Genomic DNA, 20,458 nt, shown 5'->3' with positions numbered 1-20,458 from the left:
TGTCTGTACCACCTGTGTGTGGTGATAGGAAGTGAGATTTTGAGAAACTGTTTTTTAGCAGTGGTGTTTTTTTATATGCTCAGTCCTTGTCTGTTAACGTTCAGTCGTATGTTAGATTGAAGCATGAAGGCAATGGAAACTGTTCACTATTTTCTAAGAACTTGTACTTTTTATTATTAGAAACTGGTAAGTGACATTATTTTGGTAAAGATTAATCTTGTATTTTATATTTAAAGGAATGAATGTATAGATACTAAGATCTTCCAAGTTGAAGGAATTGAAATAGAAGGAAGAATATAACCCCAGATTATAATATTCTTCTCCCTTCCTGTATTTCCCTTCCTGTATTTCCTAGAGACGTCCACAACTGGATGTTCCTGCAAAGAAAAAAAAAAAAAAAGAAAAGAAAAGATATGCCAAAAACATTGAAATTCAGCTCAACATTTCCTCCCTCGCTGCCTGTCTGCTGGCATAGGAGGAGTAATAGTCCACTTCCCTCTTTGCTGCTTGACCTGTGGTCAAACAAAAACAATCAATATGAATCAAAAGTTAACATAGGAGTGTTTAATCACTTACAAAATTGTTATAACATATAAGAGATTGGAATAATTTTGGGGGTCTGAGTGACGAATGCCAGGACCTTACTGTCTGAGGTCTCAGTTCAAGAAGTTATTCAGGTATGTATGTCATTTTAGACTAATTGAAAACAATGGAGCCACGAAGAGTTAAAGACATGCTTAAATACTCTCCTGAGCTAAGCATAAGCACACAGTAAATCTGCAGTGATCTTGCAATACTGGTATCTCATGTCAGCCCTCCCTTACTAACTTCAATGAAGTGCTGTAGGTACATCTGCTGTTTCCAATGAAAACCAGACAGGATTTGAAGTGATGTCTGCTGCTGCAGGAGTTTTCTGTAATAGCTGCCAAATGGGAGGGAGGCGGGGGAGAGAGCAGCAGAGGAAGCAGTAACATTGCTGTCTCAGGCAAAGAAACAAATCAATCAGTAACTCTGTGCAGAGAACTGGGGAACCTGTCCAACATCTGTCAGATGGAAAACTGACACGCTGCAGTGGAATCTGCTTTATAATCAACCATTTCTAGTGCTCTGACTTCAGAGAGACATTCAAAGAGCTGTATGAAATTCTTTGTGTTGTACAAGGGTGGGATATCAGCAGCAGCACATCCCTGCCTAAACATGGAACAGTACCTCAGCAATAAGTACAAACAGAGCTACATGTCTTTCGTATTCCACTGTGAAACTCATGTCTTCAGTGTACATGTACCTGATGGTACAGGTGGACCCATAAGCAAAATGTGCATTGGGAAGTACAGAAGGTGCCTAGCTGGAGAGTGCCCTGGGCAGTACAGCACCTTGAGTGGGCCTGTCTGCTGATGAAATCCCACTGCTGCTTGTGTTTGCCCAGAGGGAATGTTTTGCTGGAATGTGGACCGTTTTGATTTTGGCTAGTAGGAATGAAGAGATGAAAACCAACACTGCTCAACTCTTTGGGAACAGAGAAACTGGGAAGCACAAAACAGAGGTGACCCTACCTCTAACTGCAGGAACCTAACCAGAATTTAGTGTTCTTTTGTAGAGGCAGTGGGCTAAGTAGTGTTGTAAGACAGGTTAGTGAATTGCTGATTCCTAGTTCTCACCCACTCCTGCTGAGCCTGTTTGTAGCTCTCTAATAGGCAGCATGAGCTGGGTACCCAGACGTGATGTGGCTAAGGCCACTCAAAGGCTTGTAACTATCAGTGCCACCTCAAGCATAAGATGAGGACACTGGGTTTAGTTGGATATCTACGCATCATGAGTGAAAGCCCACAAAATGGAAGCTCAATCACAGCAGAGTGAGGTTTGGCTTAATATTTTGGGATCAATGCAGATATTTGTTTTCTTGAAGGCTTTGTGCAACAGGTTGTTACAGTGCCTTTATTTTTATGATTCTGTAGAAATATTGTTGGTGCTGTATAAGAATGAAGCCATAAGTTTAAAAATACGTATGCAATTCTTGCTCTTTTCAAAAACTTTTTAAATAAAAATTGTGAGTAATGAAGAAAAGCCCAGTAGATCTGTAATGTCAATAAAGAGTTACAGTATGAAGTATCTTCTACATTTAAATGTCATTAAGTCTCATGCAAAGTACATTATGGAAGAACTCTTCTGCTTTTTATAGTGGGCAGCTTACTGTTTCTGTCTCCTCCTGTTAATACACTTAGGAAACGTGCATTGATAGCATGTTGTAACAATACATGCATCCACTTTAGTTTAGGGGCACGCAGTGTGGATCTGCAGCCAGATGGTCCGGACAGATGATAAAAAAGTATGCAGTGAGGCACCAGAGCACTCATCTCCTACTGCCCTGTCACACTGAAGAAACACTTAATGAAATCTGAAATTGTAATGGCTAAAAATATGTACTGCAGTACGATGGACTTTCACACATCACACTGGCACTGAACTGGCTTTTGAATATAGCCTCTGTGGGAAAGTTACTGAAATCCCTGCCTTTTTGTGTCCATTTCTGCATAAATTCCTATAATGCTGGTGAAAAAACATAATTACTTATTTTGTTAGCAATTACATATATTTTAATCTGGAAATTGCCCACAAAAAAAACTATTCTTCAGTGTGCTTTGTTATTCACCAATTAACTTCTTCTGACCTCCTTGTTGTGCAGAGTGGTTGATAGCAATTCATTTTGAGATTTTGCAATTTGGCACTTGAACCCACTGATGGGATGTAGGATGCATATTAAGCTTCTGCCTTTGACTTTTAGAATGTAAGTCTTAAAATCAGATTTCAAGAGTACAATTGCAAGTTCTGTATTTACTTTCCTAGAACATCCTGTAATCATTCAGACTCACTGTACATTTGCTGAGATGTTTGCAGAAAGCAGTGTACAAAGGGCAGAGACATGCATATCATGAAAGTATTTAGAACTCTGAATAAATATTCATCAAATATATTCTGCACTTTTTGTTCTGCTCCTCGTGATATTAGATGTTACCAAAGCTAATATCAAAGCATCAGAGGTGTGACAGAGCTTCAGAAAAAGCGCTGGAGTCATGATAGGTGGGGCTTAAAAATACACAGAGCAGAGAAGGCAGTAGGTTTTATCTGAAAAACCTCAGTAAAGTAAACATTTTGGAATTCTCTTCTGCTTTGTGGGTTTTATTCAGACTTGATCCCGCTGGAACATAAGCATTGGAGGACAATGTTGGTAGACCTCTAAATCTTTGGGCAGGTGCATCCTGTCTGTTTTTGATATGACAGGAGATCACTTTCAAAACAGGGAGCCTGTAATGTGGTGTTCACAGTAACGTAAAGGTGGTTGTTGCATTCTCTAGTTTTGATGTAATATATTTTTCAGCAGTTAATAAAACTTTTCAATTTTGATGAATTGGTAGAATGCTTAGGTACACTAATGCAAGAAGGTTATAGGTTAAATCCATGTTTAGTGTAAGATTTATTTGCTCAATTACATTATTCCCAGAAGGGCTTAATCACTGTCTAAAGTAATACATGAAAGTACCCAGGATTCTGATTTAGCTTGAAGAAACTCTAGACGTTCTTTTTTACTTGAAAGTTAATCACGGCTAGAGTTGTTTTCAGCTGTGTATGTGTAGCAACATAAATGCCCCTTCAGGTGCACACACTGATAGGAATTACATCAGTTTTGTCACAACTTCTAACTCTGTTGCAGAGTGCAAATTTTGCAGTAATAACAAGAACAGTTACCCTCCGTACCCCTTCAATTACAACAACTTTAAGCAATTTGAAACTAGGAGAAATATTTTAGTTTGTGCAAGAGCATGGACAGTATTATAAAGCTAAAATAGACCATTTTTTCTCTGTTTTATGAAAAAAGAAGAATAAGATGACTTCTTTAATGAGAAATTTGTAGGTGTCAGTACAAAATGCTGAAAGGATGGGATGCTGATTTCATTGGTCTGCTGCAACATGTTACTATCCTTTGCATCTTTTTAAATGCCTTAAGACCTGGAATAAAAAGGAGAACTTTTGCAAGTTCTCTTAACTGCTGATCATTCCATGCTGAATAGCCCTTCAAAGAAGTCAAACATGATGAGGTTTCTACCTCCCATTTCTTTTCTGCTTTTGTTCTTTAAAAGTTCTTGAAATTAAAATGTCAATTTTATTGCTGTTTTGAAGATATGTGCTATGAGTGTTATCCAACAAGATGCTAAGAATTCTGTTTCACACGAGCAGGGTTTGTTATCCAATATATGACAGAATGTACTACCCATGTGAGCAACCCTCTGTTTATCCTGAGCATCATCCAGTGACCTGAGTTTTCAAGTGGCTTCGCTTTGCAGTGTGGCATATTTGGGAAGTCAGAAACAGGTTCATAAGTACTGCTCCTTACCTATGGTAATTGGCTTTACTGAAGCTGCAGTATTTCATGCCAATGACAAATTTGTTATTCAGAATGTTCTCCAGAATATCTGTTGCTGTATCCAGGCTGACCATCTGACGTTTGGATTTCCTGACCTTCTGGGTCAGGTCTCTAACTCTCAGGAGTTAGATAGTGAGGAAACAAGAAATACAGGTCAGATACCTTTCTAGCTCAGGCTTTCTGCCTAGCAGATGTATAAGATGAGGAAGCAATGTTGAAGGATTGCATAGGAAATTGTAGTTGTTAGTATACTTTTTAGTTACTTTTGATTTTATGAGGTTTTCTGCTGCCAGACAGCAAAATTGCAAAAAGGAAAGGTTAATTAACATACATCCTATGGGGTGAATTTTCTACTTAATAGCAGTTTTAATGTGTATTAGAATTAGCTAATGGAATACTTAAACCTGGATGAGTTAGTTCCAGCTTATGATTTCCATGTCCGTTTTGATTTGAACAGAATGTTTCTCAGCCAATATGAGAAAATTGCAGCAGGTTTCAGAAGATTTCTCTTAGCTCCCTTTCACATACACAGTGTCTTGTTCTTGAATTTGATTAATATTTTCTCTTTAATTTGTAAAGTAATGTCATTTATACTGAGGTTTTCTGGTGTTAACGTGCTTTAAGTTACCCCTAAGCCGTTTTCATTTAATGATTCTCAAAACATCACTTGTGAACTCCTTAAAATGCTATTGTTCCTTGTTTCCTAATGAGTTTTCGGGATTGCAAATGGGTTCTGTTTTAAGGCAAGCCAAGAATATCCCTCAACAGTCATTTATGCCTTGTTGCATTCATCATGTGTTGAACAGTTTTTCCCTCAACAGCCAGGAGCATTGGAAGCATGGTTGTCAGGATTTAAAGTGAATGAAGTGCAACTTGACAGGCAGAAATGATGTTTCCCATATGTGCAAACATCCATTCATATTTTTGGGAAATCTTGGGGCTGTTTAAACCAAAATATTAATGTGGCTCAGTGTGCAGTGAGAAGTCTTTGATTGGCTCTTCAACAAATAATAAGCAGAAAATCCCTTCACTCCTGAGTGCTTCTTGGATTGAAGTCAACAGGATGGTTTCAGTATGTTGTGGTATTGTGCTATTTCAGACTCACAAGTTATGGGATAGGCCATTGGTTTTATCAGAGGATGAGTGTCTTGCAGCTTTCTATTATCTCTTTTTTTTTTTTTTTTTTTTTTTTTTTCCTGTAAAAAACTTCACTGTTATTAGAAATGAAAAGCAGAGCCGCACTGCTGAGGTAGGGCATCAAACCGCATGAAAAAAAACAAGCAAACAAAAAAGCAAAATAAACCATCTGCAGTGTCCAGGAATCTTCCAGACTTTGCTTTTGTGGCTTTTCACCCAACCAAGGGTGAACACAAGCTGGTGGGTTTACCTGATAAACTTAAGTCATGTTAAAGAGAGGTCTGTGGAAATGCATGAGTAGATTTATGTAAACTCCTTGTGTTTTGAAAGCAAACCGAGGTGCTTTCATATTAACATCTTCATCTCAGACCCTTTCCAGACTAAAGCACAGTACTTGAAAAACAACCCATGAGAAAATAAGGTCTATTAATGTGTGAGTGTATGCCATGGTCCTGTTCACCATGGTAACAGGCTCAGATTCACAAAGCCATCATGTGCTTTCTTAAGCACCTAAGTACCTCTGAAGTTCTCAGCCTAAATGTTTCCCAAGTAAATACTATCTATCTCTGTACAGGTGTTATATAAATTCCAGGAAATTATCCCATCTTCACCTTTCTTTTTTCCCTCAACTAAGAAAGCATTGTTTATGGCAGTAATGATTGTTATAGTCAACCCACCAGACATACTGTGGAAATGTGCCAAAGAGGAAGATCCAAAAGGTTATGCTGAAAATTGTCAGTTTCTGAACTTCTGGACATTTGGAGTCAGAGGATTTCATCACTGCTGAAAGCTCATTTTGTGTAGATGATTCCTTTTGATATGAGAACATTTTGCTTTGGGCCATCTCTTTTCACCTTGTGTTTTGCAATTTCCCCAGAGAACAGGCTAATATTAAAAGCGTGTGATCACTGACACAGCTATCTTCATTTGTGGTTAATATTTTTCAAGATTAGTATTAAATCTTTGTTTCAGAGCAGAATTAGAGTATAGGAACAAAAGATGGATCTGAGTATTGGGAAGATGTCTGTCAAGTGTCATGTCTTACTTTGCTAACTAGAATGAGAAATGCTGGGTTATCCTTTTGAAGCTTTGCTTAGTTACTTGCAATTTACAACTGAAAATAACAAGGAATGTGCGAATTAGTCAAACTATAGGTTTTGAAGGCAAATCCATTTCATAAACATCTAATGGACAGTTACTAGTTGTCACACTTCCCTTCTGTAGCATCAGTAAAGAGATTAACTTGTGTTGTTTTTTTGTTTGTTCATTTAACTGGATACAAAACAAACCAACACCCCAAACCAAGCAAACAAAAAGAATAATAACTGGAGAGATCAGAAGTATGTAGTTTAAAGACTAGTACTTCTTGTCTGAAGTTACTTCCAAGTTTAAGCACTGTGTAAAGACCAGAGTGTCTTTAGATCACCTAAGCGTGTTTTTGTTTGTTATTCAATCTTTTTTTCCTGGAACAGCCTGTCCCAAGTTTATACTGGCTACACTGCTGGAAAATAGACACCTTTCATGCTCTGCTTTCTCTGAATCAGAAAACAGAGTAAAATAACTTCTGACCTGTTAACATGGAGACACTGAGTTAAAATCACAGAATAGAGTCATAGAATCATTACGATTGTTAAAGACCACTGAGATCATCTAGTCCAACTGTCAACCCACCATCACCATGCCCAATAAACCAGATCTCTTGGTTGATGTGCATTTTCCTCTGCATCGCTTCAGGTTTGTTTCATCCTAGTGACTCTTAAGACTTGTTGCAGAAGCAATTTGAATTTTAATATGAGTGACTGTAAAAATGATTCATTAGCCATTTTCTGTTTGGTAATTACTTTGTGCATTTACAGTTTGGAATGGTTTGTTCTTGAGCTGTTTGCTGTTCATGACTAGTTCTCCTTTGATGTTACTTAAAATACCATTCTTTGTGTTGTTTTTTTATTTATTTCTTGCCTGGTTGACTTGAATGCCAGATGAATTTTCATTTGAAGAGCCTATGGTATGTATTTGTAAAGTTATCTGTGTCCTAATTAGTGAAAATATTGTTATTCACATGTATGTTCACAAATCTTTGGTCAGTGTTCAAGCACTAGAGTAAACTGATCTGGCTTATTTTACTCAAAAAAAAATATCCACAAAGTGGTTTTAAAATCGTGTAGCTATTGATCTTCTTTCTCTGCTACAGAAAAACAACTATTTAATTTCTAAGGAAACAGTCACCCAGGGGTTTCTGCCACATCTTGAAAGTTATAGGAGTTATGGGCTGCTGCCAGGTAGAGGAGTAATATTTGTGTGTTAGAACAAACTGTACCAGCAGTCAGCCTGTGGTATCGTATTTTATAGTTTTCATGATTCCTTCCTACTGTTCTGCCCTTCTGATTACATGCAGTGCCATAATACCACCCTAAATCTGATTTTGCTCTGTCAGTATGCCCAGCATGACACTGAATGCCTTCTTGTTGTGCACTTTCTAATGAGGGTCCAGACCTTTTAGTCTGGATGGGTTCTTCTCAGGAATATTGTTCATCAAAGAATCTTTTCTTGCAGGAGGACATTTTGTAGTCTTTAAGAGCAACTTTTCTTCTGACTATGCAGTGCAAGGAGAACTCCAAGCATTTTGCTGTGCTGACAACTTTGCGGAATTGGAGAGAGGATTATTTTGGTAAAGACCAACTCTGACCCTTTGTTAGTAAATAGACATTTCCCCAGTGTGTCTCCAGTGAATCAATCAGAGCCTAGGAGAATAAACTTAATGGATTATAACGCTTCAATTCAGGTCGCTGGGCACAAACGCTTAAGTAGTGCTTTCAAAATAAATAAATAAATAAATAAAAATAGGATGGTATATTTTCACCACCCTCCTATAAAAAATAAAGCTTATCAATTACATGCCCTCTAACGATTTATTTTATAAGTTCAGGAAGCTGATTACGTGGAGTCATAATCAGCAGAGGTGTAGATGAGTGAAATCCTAATCTCTCTCATGCAAGCAGAAATGGGAAGAAGCTAGGATCAGAATGAGTATCTTCTGTGTAAAGTGGTCAGAAAACAAGTTCATGTGGTTGTGATGACTGAGGATAGGGCAATGCATGCCTATTTCACAGTTGGCATATGTTCTGAAAGGTTTAAGTTTGTGCCTTGTCAGGATGGGAAAAGAAACTGAAACAGAAAAAGCAACTTAAACTTTGAGATGAAACTTCAAAGGATTATTTATTCATTGCAGAGCTCTTCCTTATGCAGGTATTAATCCATTGGAAAATCCTTGAATTTGATGGATTTCTACTGAATAACATGTGCAGGTAGTAGAGATGGTATGGCACAGATTCTTGTTGAAAACATTTATGTAACGGTGGGAAGGTAGTAACTAACCTTTGCAAGGGCATTTTTTCATTAAATTAATGGTTTGCTGGAGGAAGATAGACACAGTCCTGCTTAAAACAATTGATTCTTACAACTTTTCATATATTTCAGTTTCTTTTTGTGCTTGTATTGAAAATTGAAAATAAGGGTACAGTACAGTGGTGTGGTATATTGGAATAGACCTCATCTTCACAGAATAAGATATTTCTAGCCAGATGACTTGTCTTTTAAATTTGTTGAACTAGAACATTTCACTTACATATATAGCTGTAACTAGTAAACCTATCCTGTCACTTTGTATGCTTGTCAGTGAAAGAAGCAAAGGAAAATTTGGGATGAGTGTTAAGCAGCATGCTTCTTTATGGTATCCTTGTGAATTTGTGTTAAATTATAGTTTTATCCTCCTTTTTACTTCACATATATGGAAAGAACATGTACAGAAAAACTATTGCTAGATTGTAAGTTAAGCCTCAATGCTGAGTGGCATGTACCAGGTTCTAGCGCGTGTATCCATCTCTAAACCCTCAAGAAAGTTGATGAGATTTTTTCAGTAGACTGCTTTGACAGCTGGAGCTGACCCTTATTTAATAAATGAGGGGAAAGTGTTATCCTCTAATGTTATTAAAGAAAAATATTTATAAGTCAAAATAAGATATATCAACTCAAAAGACTTTTTTTTTTTTTTTTTTTTTTTTTCTAATTGCCATTCATACAAACGCTTTTCCTTAGACAATAGTACTTTAAATCTGTTCAGAGTGTCTGTACAGCAGAAAGCAGTGCAGTGAAACTCCTGAGGCTCAAGCTGAACATCTCTCTCCATAGAAGCCCATACTGGATTTGTTCTCCTGGGCAGCATGACAATGGAAAAAAAATTAGAATAAGAAATAGTTTTAATATGCAAATGTGCAGTTGAAAAGGAGTCTTTGTAAAGTGCTACTTAAACTTGTAGTGTTGAATAGATAACTACTGTCTTCAAATGTAAATCTGTTATTACAGAGGCAATACTAAGTTTTTAAAAGAGGCCTATTTTAGTTGGATCAGCTACCGGCTAGAACATCACTGTGTTCACAGTATTCACGAATGCTCATCTGCAATCTAAATAAAATGTGAATACAAATATAAATCATAGCAATCACAAACTCCATGGTCATATTTGGTCTTGCCAACTAGCTGAAATGTTATCATTGATTGGAATTAAAGCATGGAAGAACTCAGAGTTAGGAAGGTAAGTTGCTTGATTTCTTACATGCTTTGAAAATGGTAAATTTTAGAAGTATTTAAAGTATAGAAGCATGGTAAAACAAACAAACAAACAAAAAAAGAGCATACAGATCAACTGTGATTTGTGTTTCGGGAGGCTGTAATAGTATAGTATGAATATTCATAGCTTTCTGGTGGCAATACTACTGCTCTGCTTTTGAGAGCCACAGAGGAAGAGCTGGTGGTGAGGAAGAACATGTTTTGTTCTGTCTGAGGTAACTATGGCAAGCAAGCAGCCTTGGAGGAAATTCCTTTCAGCTGACCATGGGTGATCCTGTGTACCTGAGGAGGCTGAATGAATCAGTAGCCTGTGCCTCTGCAAAGCAGCCAGTGGTGGTTTGGGGTATCTAATTTTAATTAAGCTTTTAATTAATCCGTGCTATTGGGTTTGCTGGGTTAAGTTAGATATTTCTTCTCCCTGAATATCTGATTTGATTATATATGTATGTCTTTAAGTGTAAAGCCAGTTACTAATTAGGTAAGTATTACATTTATGAAACAAGACACCAAGATTGGTTGAAATTAATTGACTTTCTCTGCCATATTTTACTTTAGAAGAGTCTGACACTTTGGCTCAATGGTGTTAATGAATACACAAAACTGTCACGGCAATTTTTAAAGGAATTAAGCATCAGCAAAGAGAATTCTCAGAATACAAGCATGTACTGGGTGTTGAGTGGGCTCTCCTTGGGCTGGCTTCACAGGCTCACAGTCTGCCAGCTGAGGCTCGCAGGACCCTCTGGGTCCATCAGCTCCAAACCCTGATCCCGCAGGAACACCCAGAGCACGTCCAGGTGGTCTCTGAAGATCTCTGAGGAGGAGATTCCACAGCCTCTGGGCAGCCTGTGCCAGTGCTTCAGCACCCACAAAGCACAGGAGTGCTGCCTGGTATTCAGACGGAATTCCCCGTGTTCCATTTTGAGCCAGTTCCCTCTTGGCCTGGCACTGGACAACACCGAAAAGAGACTGGCTCCATCCTCTGTGCACTTTCCTTTCATTTGTAGACATTGACAAGGTTGCTCCTGAGCCTGCTCTTTTCCAGACAGAAGAGGCCCGGCTCAGCCTCTGTTCATAGGACAGATATTCCAGTTCCCTGCCAATCTTGTTGGCCCTATGTTGGACTCTTGCCAGCGTGTCCATGTCTTTCTTGTAATGAGGGCCTTGAACTGGACCCAGCATCCAGAAGCAGCCTCACCGGTGTTGAGCATAGAAGGGTCACAACTCTTTATCTGCTGGTGTTACTTTGCCTTACAGCCAAGTATACTGCTAGCCTTAACCACAAAGGCACGTTGCTCATATGCTTCCTGCATTTTTGACTGTTTTTTGTTTGATCTGTGTCCTTCTAAGGAGGCTGGAGGAGGAGGAGGAGGAGGAGAAAGGGGGCAGGTCACAGCAAGGCAATTTTCAAGGTTTGTCTCCAGTGCACAGCAGAGATTGAGCGTGATGCCTCATCTTTCCCTTGCCAGCCTAGAAACGAGGTACAGAGTCAGGCCTCTCAGCCTCTCTGACATCATCTGCGTGATGGCACAGCTCTATCAGTGTGCTTAATGAAACAATTATCCTCATAGTCATTTCTTCCAAAGAGCTCTTTGAGAAGTGGAAATTTGTAATAATATAAAATACCACTACTGCTCACAGCTGTGAGCTACACTAGATCAAGCTATCAGTTTTCTACTGCAAGTCTTTAGTCCTGCTTCCAACATCTACCTTATATATGACTATAAATCTAACAGGAGTGTAATAAAGGTGAACTGCATTTCACTGTAATGGGGTATGCCTTACGTGAAGATACAGAGCATTAGGAGTTCTGTGTGTAATAGCCAGTGCTTCCAAATATTAACGTCAAAAGACGGGATGTAGCACTGTGGGCTGCAGAAGTCATTCGGCAGTATTGCAGTTTTCTATCCTGAAGTATCCTGATTTTATCATAGCAGAGCTGCTCTGGTTTGGGAGTTTGTGCTATTTATTTTATGAAACTCATTCTGAGGTGCTCATAGCTCTTCTGCTCTGCACATCAGAAGTCATTCTTGAAGAGAGAATTCCTTTGACTCAGTTGTTTTCTCTTTATTTATTTATTTTCCTTTTAAAATGTTGGAAATCTTCTAGCCAAATATCTGATTTTGAAAATTCTACCTCTTTCACCAGTCATAGTAATTACATGACACATTTAGAGACCCAAAATGCAAATGGATACCTTAAGAGATACACAGAAGAGCCTATTTCCTACTGAAAACATTTAGAAATGTAACTGCTTTTTCCTATGTGAAAGTCACTTTCTGGTACTGAACTGAATAAATAAACACATTATGTTGTGCGTTATATTTCAGTACCTTTCAACTGTTTCTAAATTTGAGTGATTACAAACTGAATGTAGTTTAGATACTACTGATGTGCATGAGCTTTTTCTCTCATTTATGACTTAGAGTTGTCATTATTTGTGAACCAAATATATATATATATACATATATATATATATGCATATATATACTTCTGTAAAGTTGTAAAAATGTTTAAGGAAAGTAATCACTGGTTCTGATATTCACGGATAGGCAAAAGCATCCTGTTATTAAATCCCAGTCCACCATTCCTGCATCCCAGCTCTTGTCATTACACAGTGTCTTTTGGTCAGATTCAGTGCTGCGGCAAGTCAGTACAGTTCCTGTGGAGATCTGCAGATTATTGTTCCCAAGTAATGTTTGGCATTCTGCCTAGCTCTGTCTCACCTCCCCCTAAGCCTGTGTGGCACAAAGAGCATGGCTGAGGAGGACAGCAAAGAAAGCAAAGAAGCTAAGAGAGGAGCTGACTTGATAACTGTCTTCAGTGTGCTTTATGTTTCTGCTCCTGATAACTTGCTCTTACTTAATACTGCATATTAGGAGGTTGCTCCCATCACCTCGTTTTTTGACTCAGAAAATATTTTCTGTGTGCACATACATGTGAATACATAATTAGCTGTACTGCTCACACAGATATAAAACATAGAATATTTGATACTTCACTGTTGGTGTCATTTCTCTTGAAATTGAAACTGCACACTGTTTTTGTAATTTCTGCTTATATTAGTGCAATGATTCCAAGACCTATTGAATGATCACATTGTATAAAAAACCAGGCTACATCAGATAATACATACCAAATAATAGAATCACAGAATGGCCTGGGTTGAAAAGGACCACAGTGATGATCTAGTTTCAACCCCTTGCTGTGTGCAGGGTCACCACCCACCAGACCAGACTGCCCAGGGCCACATCCAGCCTGGCTTTGAATGCCTCCAGGGATGGAGCATCCACAACCTCCTTGGGCAACCTGTTACAGTGCGTCACCACCCTCTGAGTGAAAAACTTTCTCCTAATATCTAACCTAAACCTCTCTGTCTCAGTTTAAAACCATTCCTCCTTGTCCTATCACTATCCACTCTCGTAAACAGCCATTCTCTCTCCTGTTTATACACTCCCTTCAAGTACTGGAAGGCCACAGTGAGGTGTCCCCAGAGAAACAAGCTAAAAAAGCCCAGTTCCCTCAATCTTTCTTCACAGTAGAGGTGCTCCAGCCCTCTGATCATCTTAGTGGCCCTCCTCTGGACCACTAGACCAAGAGCTCTGTGTCTTTCTTGTGCTGGGAGCTCCAGGCCAGGACACTGTACTCCAGATGGGGCCAAGTCATGTCCATAACCACAAAGACCTGAACATCTTACTAATCTGCCTTCTGATCCTTTCCCCTATTAAAAAACAGTCTAATGCTGCCCTGCTTGAAAAGTAATTTAGAGCTCTTGCTTGCCTTGCTGCCCACCTTTTCTCTGTCTTGCTGAGTGCAAGAAAAGGAGAATAAAGGCAAGATTATGTCTCAGCTGAAATTCAGTCCATGGGTCTAAGTGACAAACCTACAGCTAGCTGAACTGCAGCTCTCTGGGGTAAGCTTTCATGATCCTGCAGACAGCTATCCCCTATGGCATGCACGTGTGCTTCAGGCTGTAGTGTGGGTGGTGGTGGGAGAAGCTGCACAGCTGCTGCAGGTAAGGGGAGAGGGTATGATTCAGTGATGAATGAGGCAGGTAGGCAGCTTAATGCCCTATACTCAACTGCTGTGATTGTCCCTGTCTTCATTCCTAATGTGGCATATGAATTTTAAAGAAAATATCTGCTTTCTCTGAAGAGCTCTTTAAAAGCAATGTCCAGAATTGTGAATTCTTGCTGAAGCTATACCTGGCAGGTCTGCTTCAGAAAGACTTCTATGACTTCTTTCAAACTGATTCATCGAAACATTTAAAGCTTAAATCCACAACCTTGATAAAATCTGAAATTTCTTCTTTATTTCCAGGAAACACAGACTACCTGACATTTGTATCACATTTCAAAAACTTGAGCTCTGAATCAAGTTTCACTGAGCATACAAATCCATTTGTTGCATCTTGTTCTTCCTAGTACAATAAGACTATCCTACAGCAGATAAATATACTGTGGATATCATTTTGTGGAATGGTTTTCGGTCCTAATCATGAAAGTCATTGCAGTCTTTTCTTTTTCAGTATCAGAGCTTTGATTGCAGCACACATCCAGCTCTACATTCTTTGCCTGTAATATTTGCCTTTCAGTCTGAACACACAAAATTTTGAGGCTTTTATCTCTATTCTTCTATGGTTGAAGAAATTTTAGCTTGAATTTGTCATGTAACCTTTTGAACAACTTACATTTAAATGCAGTATTTAAACATCCGATCTCATGAGGGAATCTCCTGTTACATAAAACATGCAAATTTTTAATGATGCACATTGAGGGCCAGAGTGTATGAATTACCCAAGTGCTGGGCTGTACTTTGGAATTACATAGATCAGAGTGGCTGCTGCTTGTTCACGGAAATGCTCTGTAGCAGAAGAGGTGCACTGAGAAATCCTGACATCTTGCTTTTCTTCAAAACCAGGCAACACCTCTGAGTAGAAACATTTATGCTCTGGATCAGTTTTGCTCATTCTTCTTCATCTGCCCAAGCCTCCTAAATGGTTCCTGTTAATAGAATTTTTATAAAAGTTCATTTGGAAGAGGCTCATTAGAACATCATGCATGGAGAGCAACAGAGCTAATGCTGTTCCTCAGCCTCTGCAAAGACCTGATGAAAATCTATCCTGCATGCTATGGGTTTGTAATTGATGGACAAGTGTGCATGGATACCAAAGACTATAGTAGATGCTGGTTCACAGGAGATAGTTTAGAGGCAGCTCAGTGCTCACCAGGCATCAGCAATTATATGGTATAGATATGGCTTATAAAAAAATATGGCTTAAAAAAAACAGTTTGGCTAAGTTTTCTTAGTCAGGCTAATTGGATGACATTGGGTTACTTCTGGCTTAGGCTATCTTTGCAGACAATAAAGATTACAGCCTTAAGTGCATAAATCTGTTGCTTTTTGCTGCCTCCTGTTTCTGTTATTAGTATTATGAACAAGAGGCAAAGCTGTATGCTTTTTTGAATAAAATATTCTGGGACTACTCCAAATAATTTGTAAACTAGCTAACCAAATAAAACTATTAAAACAAACAAGCAAACACACACTAATGCCACTAATAGTCTTCAGGTCAAACTGGCCTCTCTCCTCAAGATCAGTGTACAATATAATAATAAGCAGGCTTGATTCTGATCTCACTGAGGCACTGGACTGGACCATTCTGTTCACAGACAGGTAGAATTGGCTTCTATCCTTAAGAACTCAACTACGTTCACTGTAGCATTTGAAAGATTCTCCTGTGGTCAAAAGTTTTTAATTTTGTTGTGCTATTTGCTGAAAGGTGAGTACTTACATTTAAATTGTGTGTCAGAATAGAAGAATTTTCCCACTGAGGAAAAACAGAATATATGGTAATAAAATAGAAAATTCAGAAAATAATTTGATTTATTTTTATCTTTATTTTTATTTTGCAGAATATTACAACATTTTCACACTACATCTGAAGATTATACTGTCATTTTCACATCTGGATGCACAGCTGCACTTAAACTGGTGGCAGAAGTATTCCCATGGGTACCTGAAGGCACAGAGCAACCGAGTAGTCGATTCTGTTACCTAACTGACAACCACACATCTGTGGTGGGTATGAGGTGCATAACTGCCTCAATGAATGTATTATCTGTTCCAGTAAAACCAAAGGATAAGTTGTTATTGGGAAAAGACTGGTTGCCAGATGAAGAACAAAACTGCATGACACCTCATCTATTCTCTTATCCAGCTCAGAGCAATTTTTCTGGTACCAAATATCCCCTTTCATGGATACAAGACATAAAATCTGGAAAACTCCGCCCTGTCAAAATACCAGGGAAGTGGTTTGTTCTATTAGATGCAGCCTCATATGTGAGCAGTTCTCCATTAGACTTGGGAGTTCACCAAGCTGACTTTATACCCATCTCCTTCTATAAAATCTTTGGATTCCCTACTGGTTTAGGAGCATTACTTGTAAACAACCGGATTGCCCCCCTCTTGAGGAAAACCTATTTTGGAGGTGGAACTGCAGCTGCCTACCTCGCAGGAAAAGATTTTTACTTCCCAAAGGAGTCTATAGCAGAAAGGTAAGGCTTTGTTTAATGAAACTTGTGGTGTTTTTTTTGTTTTGTTTTGTTTTGTTTTGTTTTGTTTTTTTTATTCTGTTTGCTTTAGACAAATGGCTCAGTGCTGGAACATGCACTCCTCTCTGATAACTGTGTTGCTTTATGCAGTTGGATAGGCATTTCATGTCCAACTCTATTTTCTTCTCATTTTCATATCTAAAAGATGCTATCTGAAATATCCAGTTTCCTTCCTTGCTCTACTTTGTCACAACTGGTAAAACTGCTTGGGTTTATCCAGTGACATAAGAGTCGATCCATGCATTTTTTAAATTTTATGTGAGGTACCTCAGCAGAACCCTGGTTTGCTATTGAAGGTCTGCACCTGGAGCAGCGAGGACGCAGTTGGTCACACTGTAATGACTCACAGTGAAAATGGAAAGTAAGGGCTGCGGTTTTCACTGGCAAGATTGCTTACTTTACTCTCAGGAGAAGCTTCATGAGAGTAACACATACAGTAAGATGAATTACTAAGGACTAATATTTGTAGTACTCTTATTTTAGGACTGAGGTTCTGGAGAAGCTGTGAAGCTCTTTCACTGAAGATAGAAAACACCTAAAGGAGGTGAAACATAATAAGGAAATACAAGGTGCTAGATCAACTTCCCTAGTCCTTTAACATGCTGAAATACTACTCCTGGTGATGCTTGGTTTCTCTGCCTGTCTCCCTCAGGCCAGGATCAGCTTAGATAAATGTAGTAAAGGGGCTTCCTTCCTCCAACATTCAATATATCTGCACAGAGGGAAGATTTGAGATCAACATTTAGTATTGGGAGTGACTAGAAATCAAAAGGGGAAATAATAAATAGAGCCAGTCATGCTTTGCATTTGTTTATGGGTTTGCATTCATAAAGTCCAGCATCTCTTATGATGTAAATGCCTGTCCTTTAGGTATGTGTGTAATAATGAGCTTAATGCATTATGCTTAATGTATGTGAACCTCTCCTAGTCGTGTGCTTTGAGTGCTGCTGTGGGGTTTCAGTTCTGGAGTGGTAAATGCTCCTTTAACCTGGCTCTCTTGCAGTACAGTGCTACATATTATTTTAGAAATGGCAATTGGTGGGTGAACAGCTAGTTAATCCTTTAATTTATTGAAAAATTAAAAACAGGGAAACATTATTGTTCTGAGTTCTGCTTCGGTGGTGTTGTTTTTTCAAACCAACAAGGCTTCTAACTGCAACAAAATTACTCACTGCACATCAGAACGAAAGGGTACAAAAAAATGGAATTTTATGGTGCTCCAATATCCCTTGCAAGTCAAGGAGGAAGCCTCCTTTAATTTGACCTGGGCAAACTCTAATTTCTGAGTAGCTTTCTAGAGGTAATTGACACACAACTCCTGATATTGCATAGCAGATAGAAGTATCTGATAAATGTGATAGATCTCAATTCTTCTTTTATACTTTTTGGAAAGGTATGTGGGAATCTTGAGGAAGCTCTATCTCTGTTATCTTTTTCAAGAGTTTTCAGAGGTTGTCTGCTTATAAGTCATTCCAGCATTTGAGGCTCCCAGAATTTTCAAGGGCTTTTTGTTGTTATTGTTTTGTTTGTTTGTTTTTGTTATTGGATCGGAAGAAAGGCCTGTTTTAACCTTCTTCTAGTACAGTGTTATAAACAAGGAAATTTATCCAATTGAATTTCTCAGGCTGGCAGCAGAGTGTCTAATTTTGGTTTGAGGGAACCTAATATATAATCAAATCTGACACCTGGACACAGACATGTGATTGATACTAGTTCCTGGTAGACACCAGAGTGTCACTCAGTTTGACTGGTATATTGATATTTACTTCTGTTTTCATCTACTTCTTTGCTTTTTATTTGAAAACCTAATTGTTAAAAGTTTGTGTTTAGAGCATTATTGATGCTGTCTGTAATCCCTTGTGAACTCTGGACACTTAAAGTCCTGCCTGCAGAAGCTACATTTTCAAAGATAGGGCAAGGAATGAGGATAACCATTTCTTGTAAAAATAAAAAAAGATAGCATTGAAAGTCTCAATCATTGATCTCCAGGCTGCTCCATATGGATTTTTTTCCTATTCAGACATTGTGGGGCTTTGCTTCAGTATGTCTTTCAAGTGGTTTCCAGATAATAAAAGACACAAAGTAGATAGGAACAGATCTACTAGATTTCAAACGTAAAAGCCAGTAATTGTGGTCAAAGCTAATGATTACCTTATCTGTGGCCATGTTTCCATTTCATCATTAGTGTCTAAAACATAAGTCATTATTTCTCATATAAGCAGCCAAATTGCAGAAAGGAGCTTCTAGCCTTGGAGGTACCTAAACACAGCTGAGAAGACATCGAGCAATCAGCTCCAGCTGAACATGCTTTGGGCAGGAGCTGAGACTTAAGACCCCCTGGGATTCCTTCTGACCTCTTGTCATGGTTTTGTAATGTTGCTGTCAATATTCCACATCATAACATCACGTGCAGTATGGATCATTAAAAACTACATATCCCAGATGGTCTAGTGGTTAGGATTTGGCACTCTCACCCCTGTGGCCCAGGTTCAATTCCTGGTCAGGAAATGTCATGGTCAGGGAACCATCCTCTGTGAAGTCTTCTGAAATATGTAGTTTTAATGATCCCTACTGCACATGATATTATGATGTGGAATATTGACAGCAACATTACAAAACCTCTGTGTTCCCACTGTTGATCCTGAGAGTCGTTACTAGCTCCATATTTAGTCTCTCTTTAGATCCATCCCTGTGATTTATAAAGGTGGGTTTCTTAAAATTGTTTTGTTGGTGTTTGTTTGTTTTGTTTTGTTTTTGGGGAAAAAAAAAAAGTTTTTTTAAAGTGTTGCATTAACATTGGAAGTAAACAAATGGAAATGTTTCATTTTGTGAGCTAATTTGTGAGCACCTCCCATACAAAGACAGGCTGAGGCAGCTGGACTTGTTCATCCTGGAGAAGAGAAGGCTGTGGGGTGACCTCATTGCAGCCTTTCAGTACCTAAAGGAAACCATAAATAGGAAGGGAGTCAACTCTTTGGAAGGGTAGATAATAGCAGGACAAGGGGAAATAGTTTTAAGTTGAAAAAGGGAAGATTTAGGTTGGATATTGTGGGGAAGTTCTTCACTAGAAGAGTGGTGAGGTGCTGGAACAGGCTGCCCAGAGAGGCTGTGGATGTCCCCTCCCTGGAGATGTTCAAGGCCAGGTTGGATGGGGCCCTGGGCAGCCTGGTCAAGTGTTAAATGTGGAGCTGGGCAGCCCTGCATATGGCAGGGGGGTTGGAGCCTCATGATCCTTGAGGTCCCTTCCAACCTGGGCCATTCTGTGATTCTTTGATTTATAAGGAAACCTGCATTCTAACATATATTACTGGAAAAGGAGATTAGAATAAGTATGTCTGGATGCCTTTAGCAGAAGGCATCCCTTGTGCATAATCAAAGTGCAGTGTAATAAAGTAATGGCTTTTTCTGAGTCAAGGTGAAACTTGAGTGGAGATGTATAATGTGGGTGTTTATTCACTTTCCTTCCCAGAACTGTCAAAATTGTTACCTTTTGTTTTAATAGATACAGCTCTTCCTGGTGTTATTGGTAGTTTATTTTGTTGCTTTTGCTATATAAATTATTCTATTTCAGACTCTTAGTTTTCTTTAATACCCTTAAATCACTTTCATACTTTCCCATTTCATAGCAGTAGCCAGTCTTCCTATCTCAAATTCTAAAATCATG

At 38.7% G+C, this 20,458-nt stretch overlaps 1 protein-coding gene across 1 annotated transcript in view; it reads left to right on the top strand.

Annotated features, from left to right (window-relative positions):
- MOCOS (molybdenum cofactor sulfurase) overlaps positions 1-20,458 on the top strand; it is a 175,398-nt gene that overhangs the window by 38,898 nt on the left and 116,042 nt on the right. The window contains exon 3 of the mRNA XM_072328082.1: positions 16,096-16,737. Within this exon, the coding sequence (XP_072184183.1) occupies positions 16,268-16,737 (470 nt within the window). The 5' untranslated portion in view covers positions 16,096-16,267. The remainder of the gene's footprint in view (positions 1-16,095; positions 16,738-20,458) is intronic.

The sequence above is a fragment of the Excalfactoria chinensis genome, chromosome 2, assembly GCF_039878825.1.
Source record: "Excalfactoria chinensis isolate bCotChi1 chromosome 2, bCotChi1.hap2, whole genome shotgun sequence".
NCBI lineage: Eukaryota > Metazoa > Chordata > Aves > Galliformes > Phasianidae > Excalfactoria > Excalfactoria chinensis.
The sequence above is the reverse complement of the archived record's forward strand: the minus strand, read 5'-3'. Positions and strand labels throughout refer to the sequence as shown.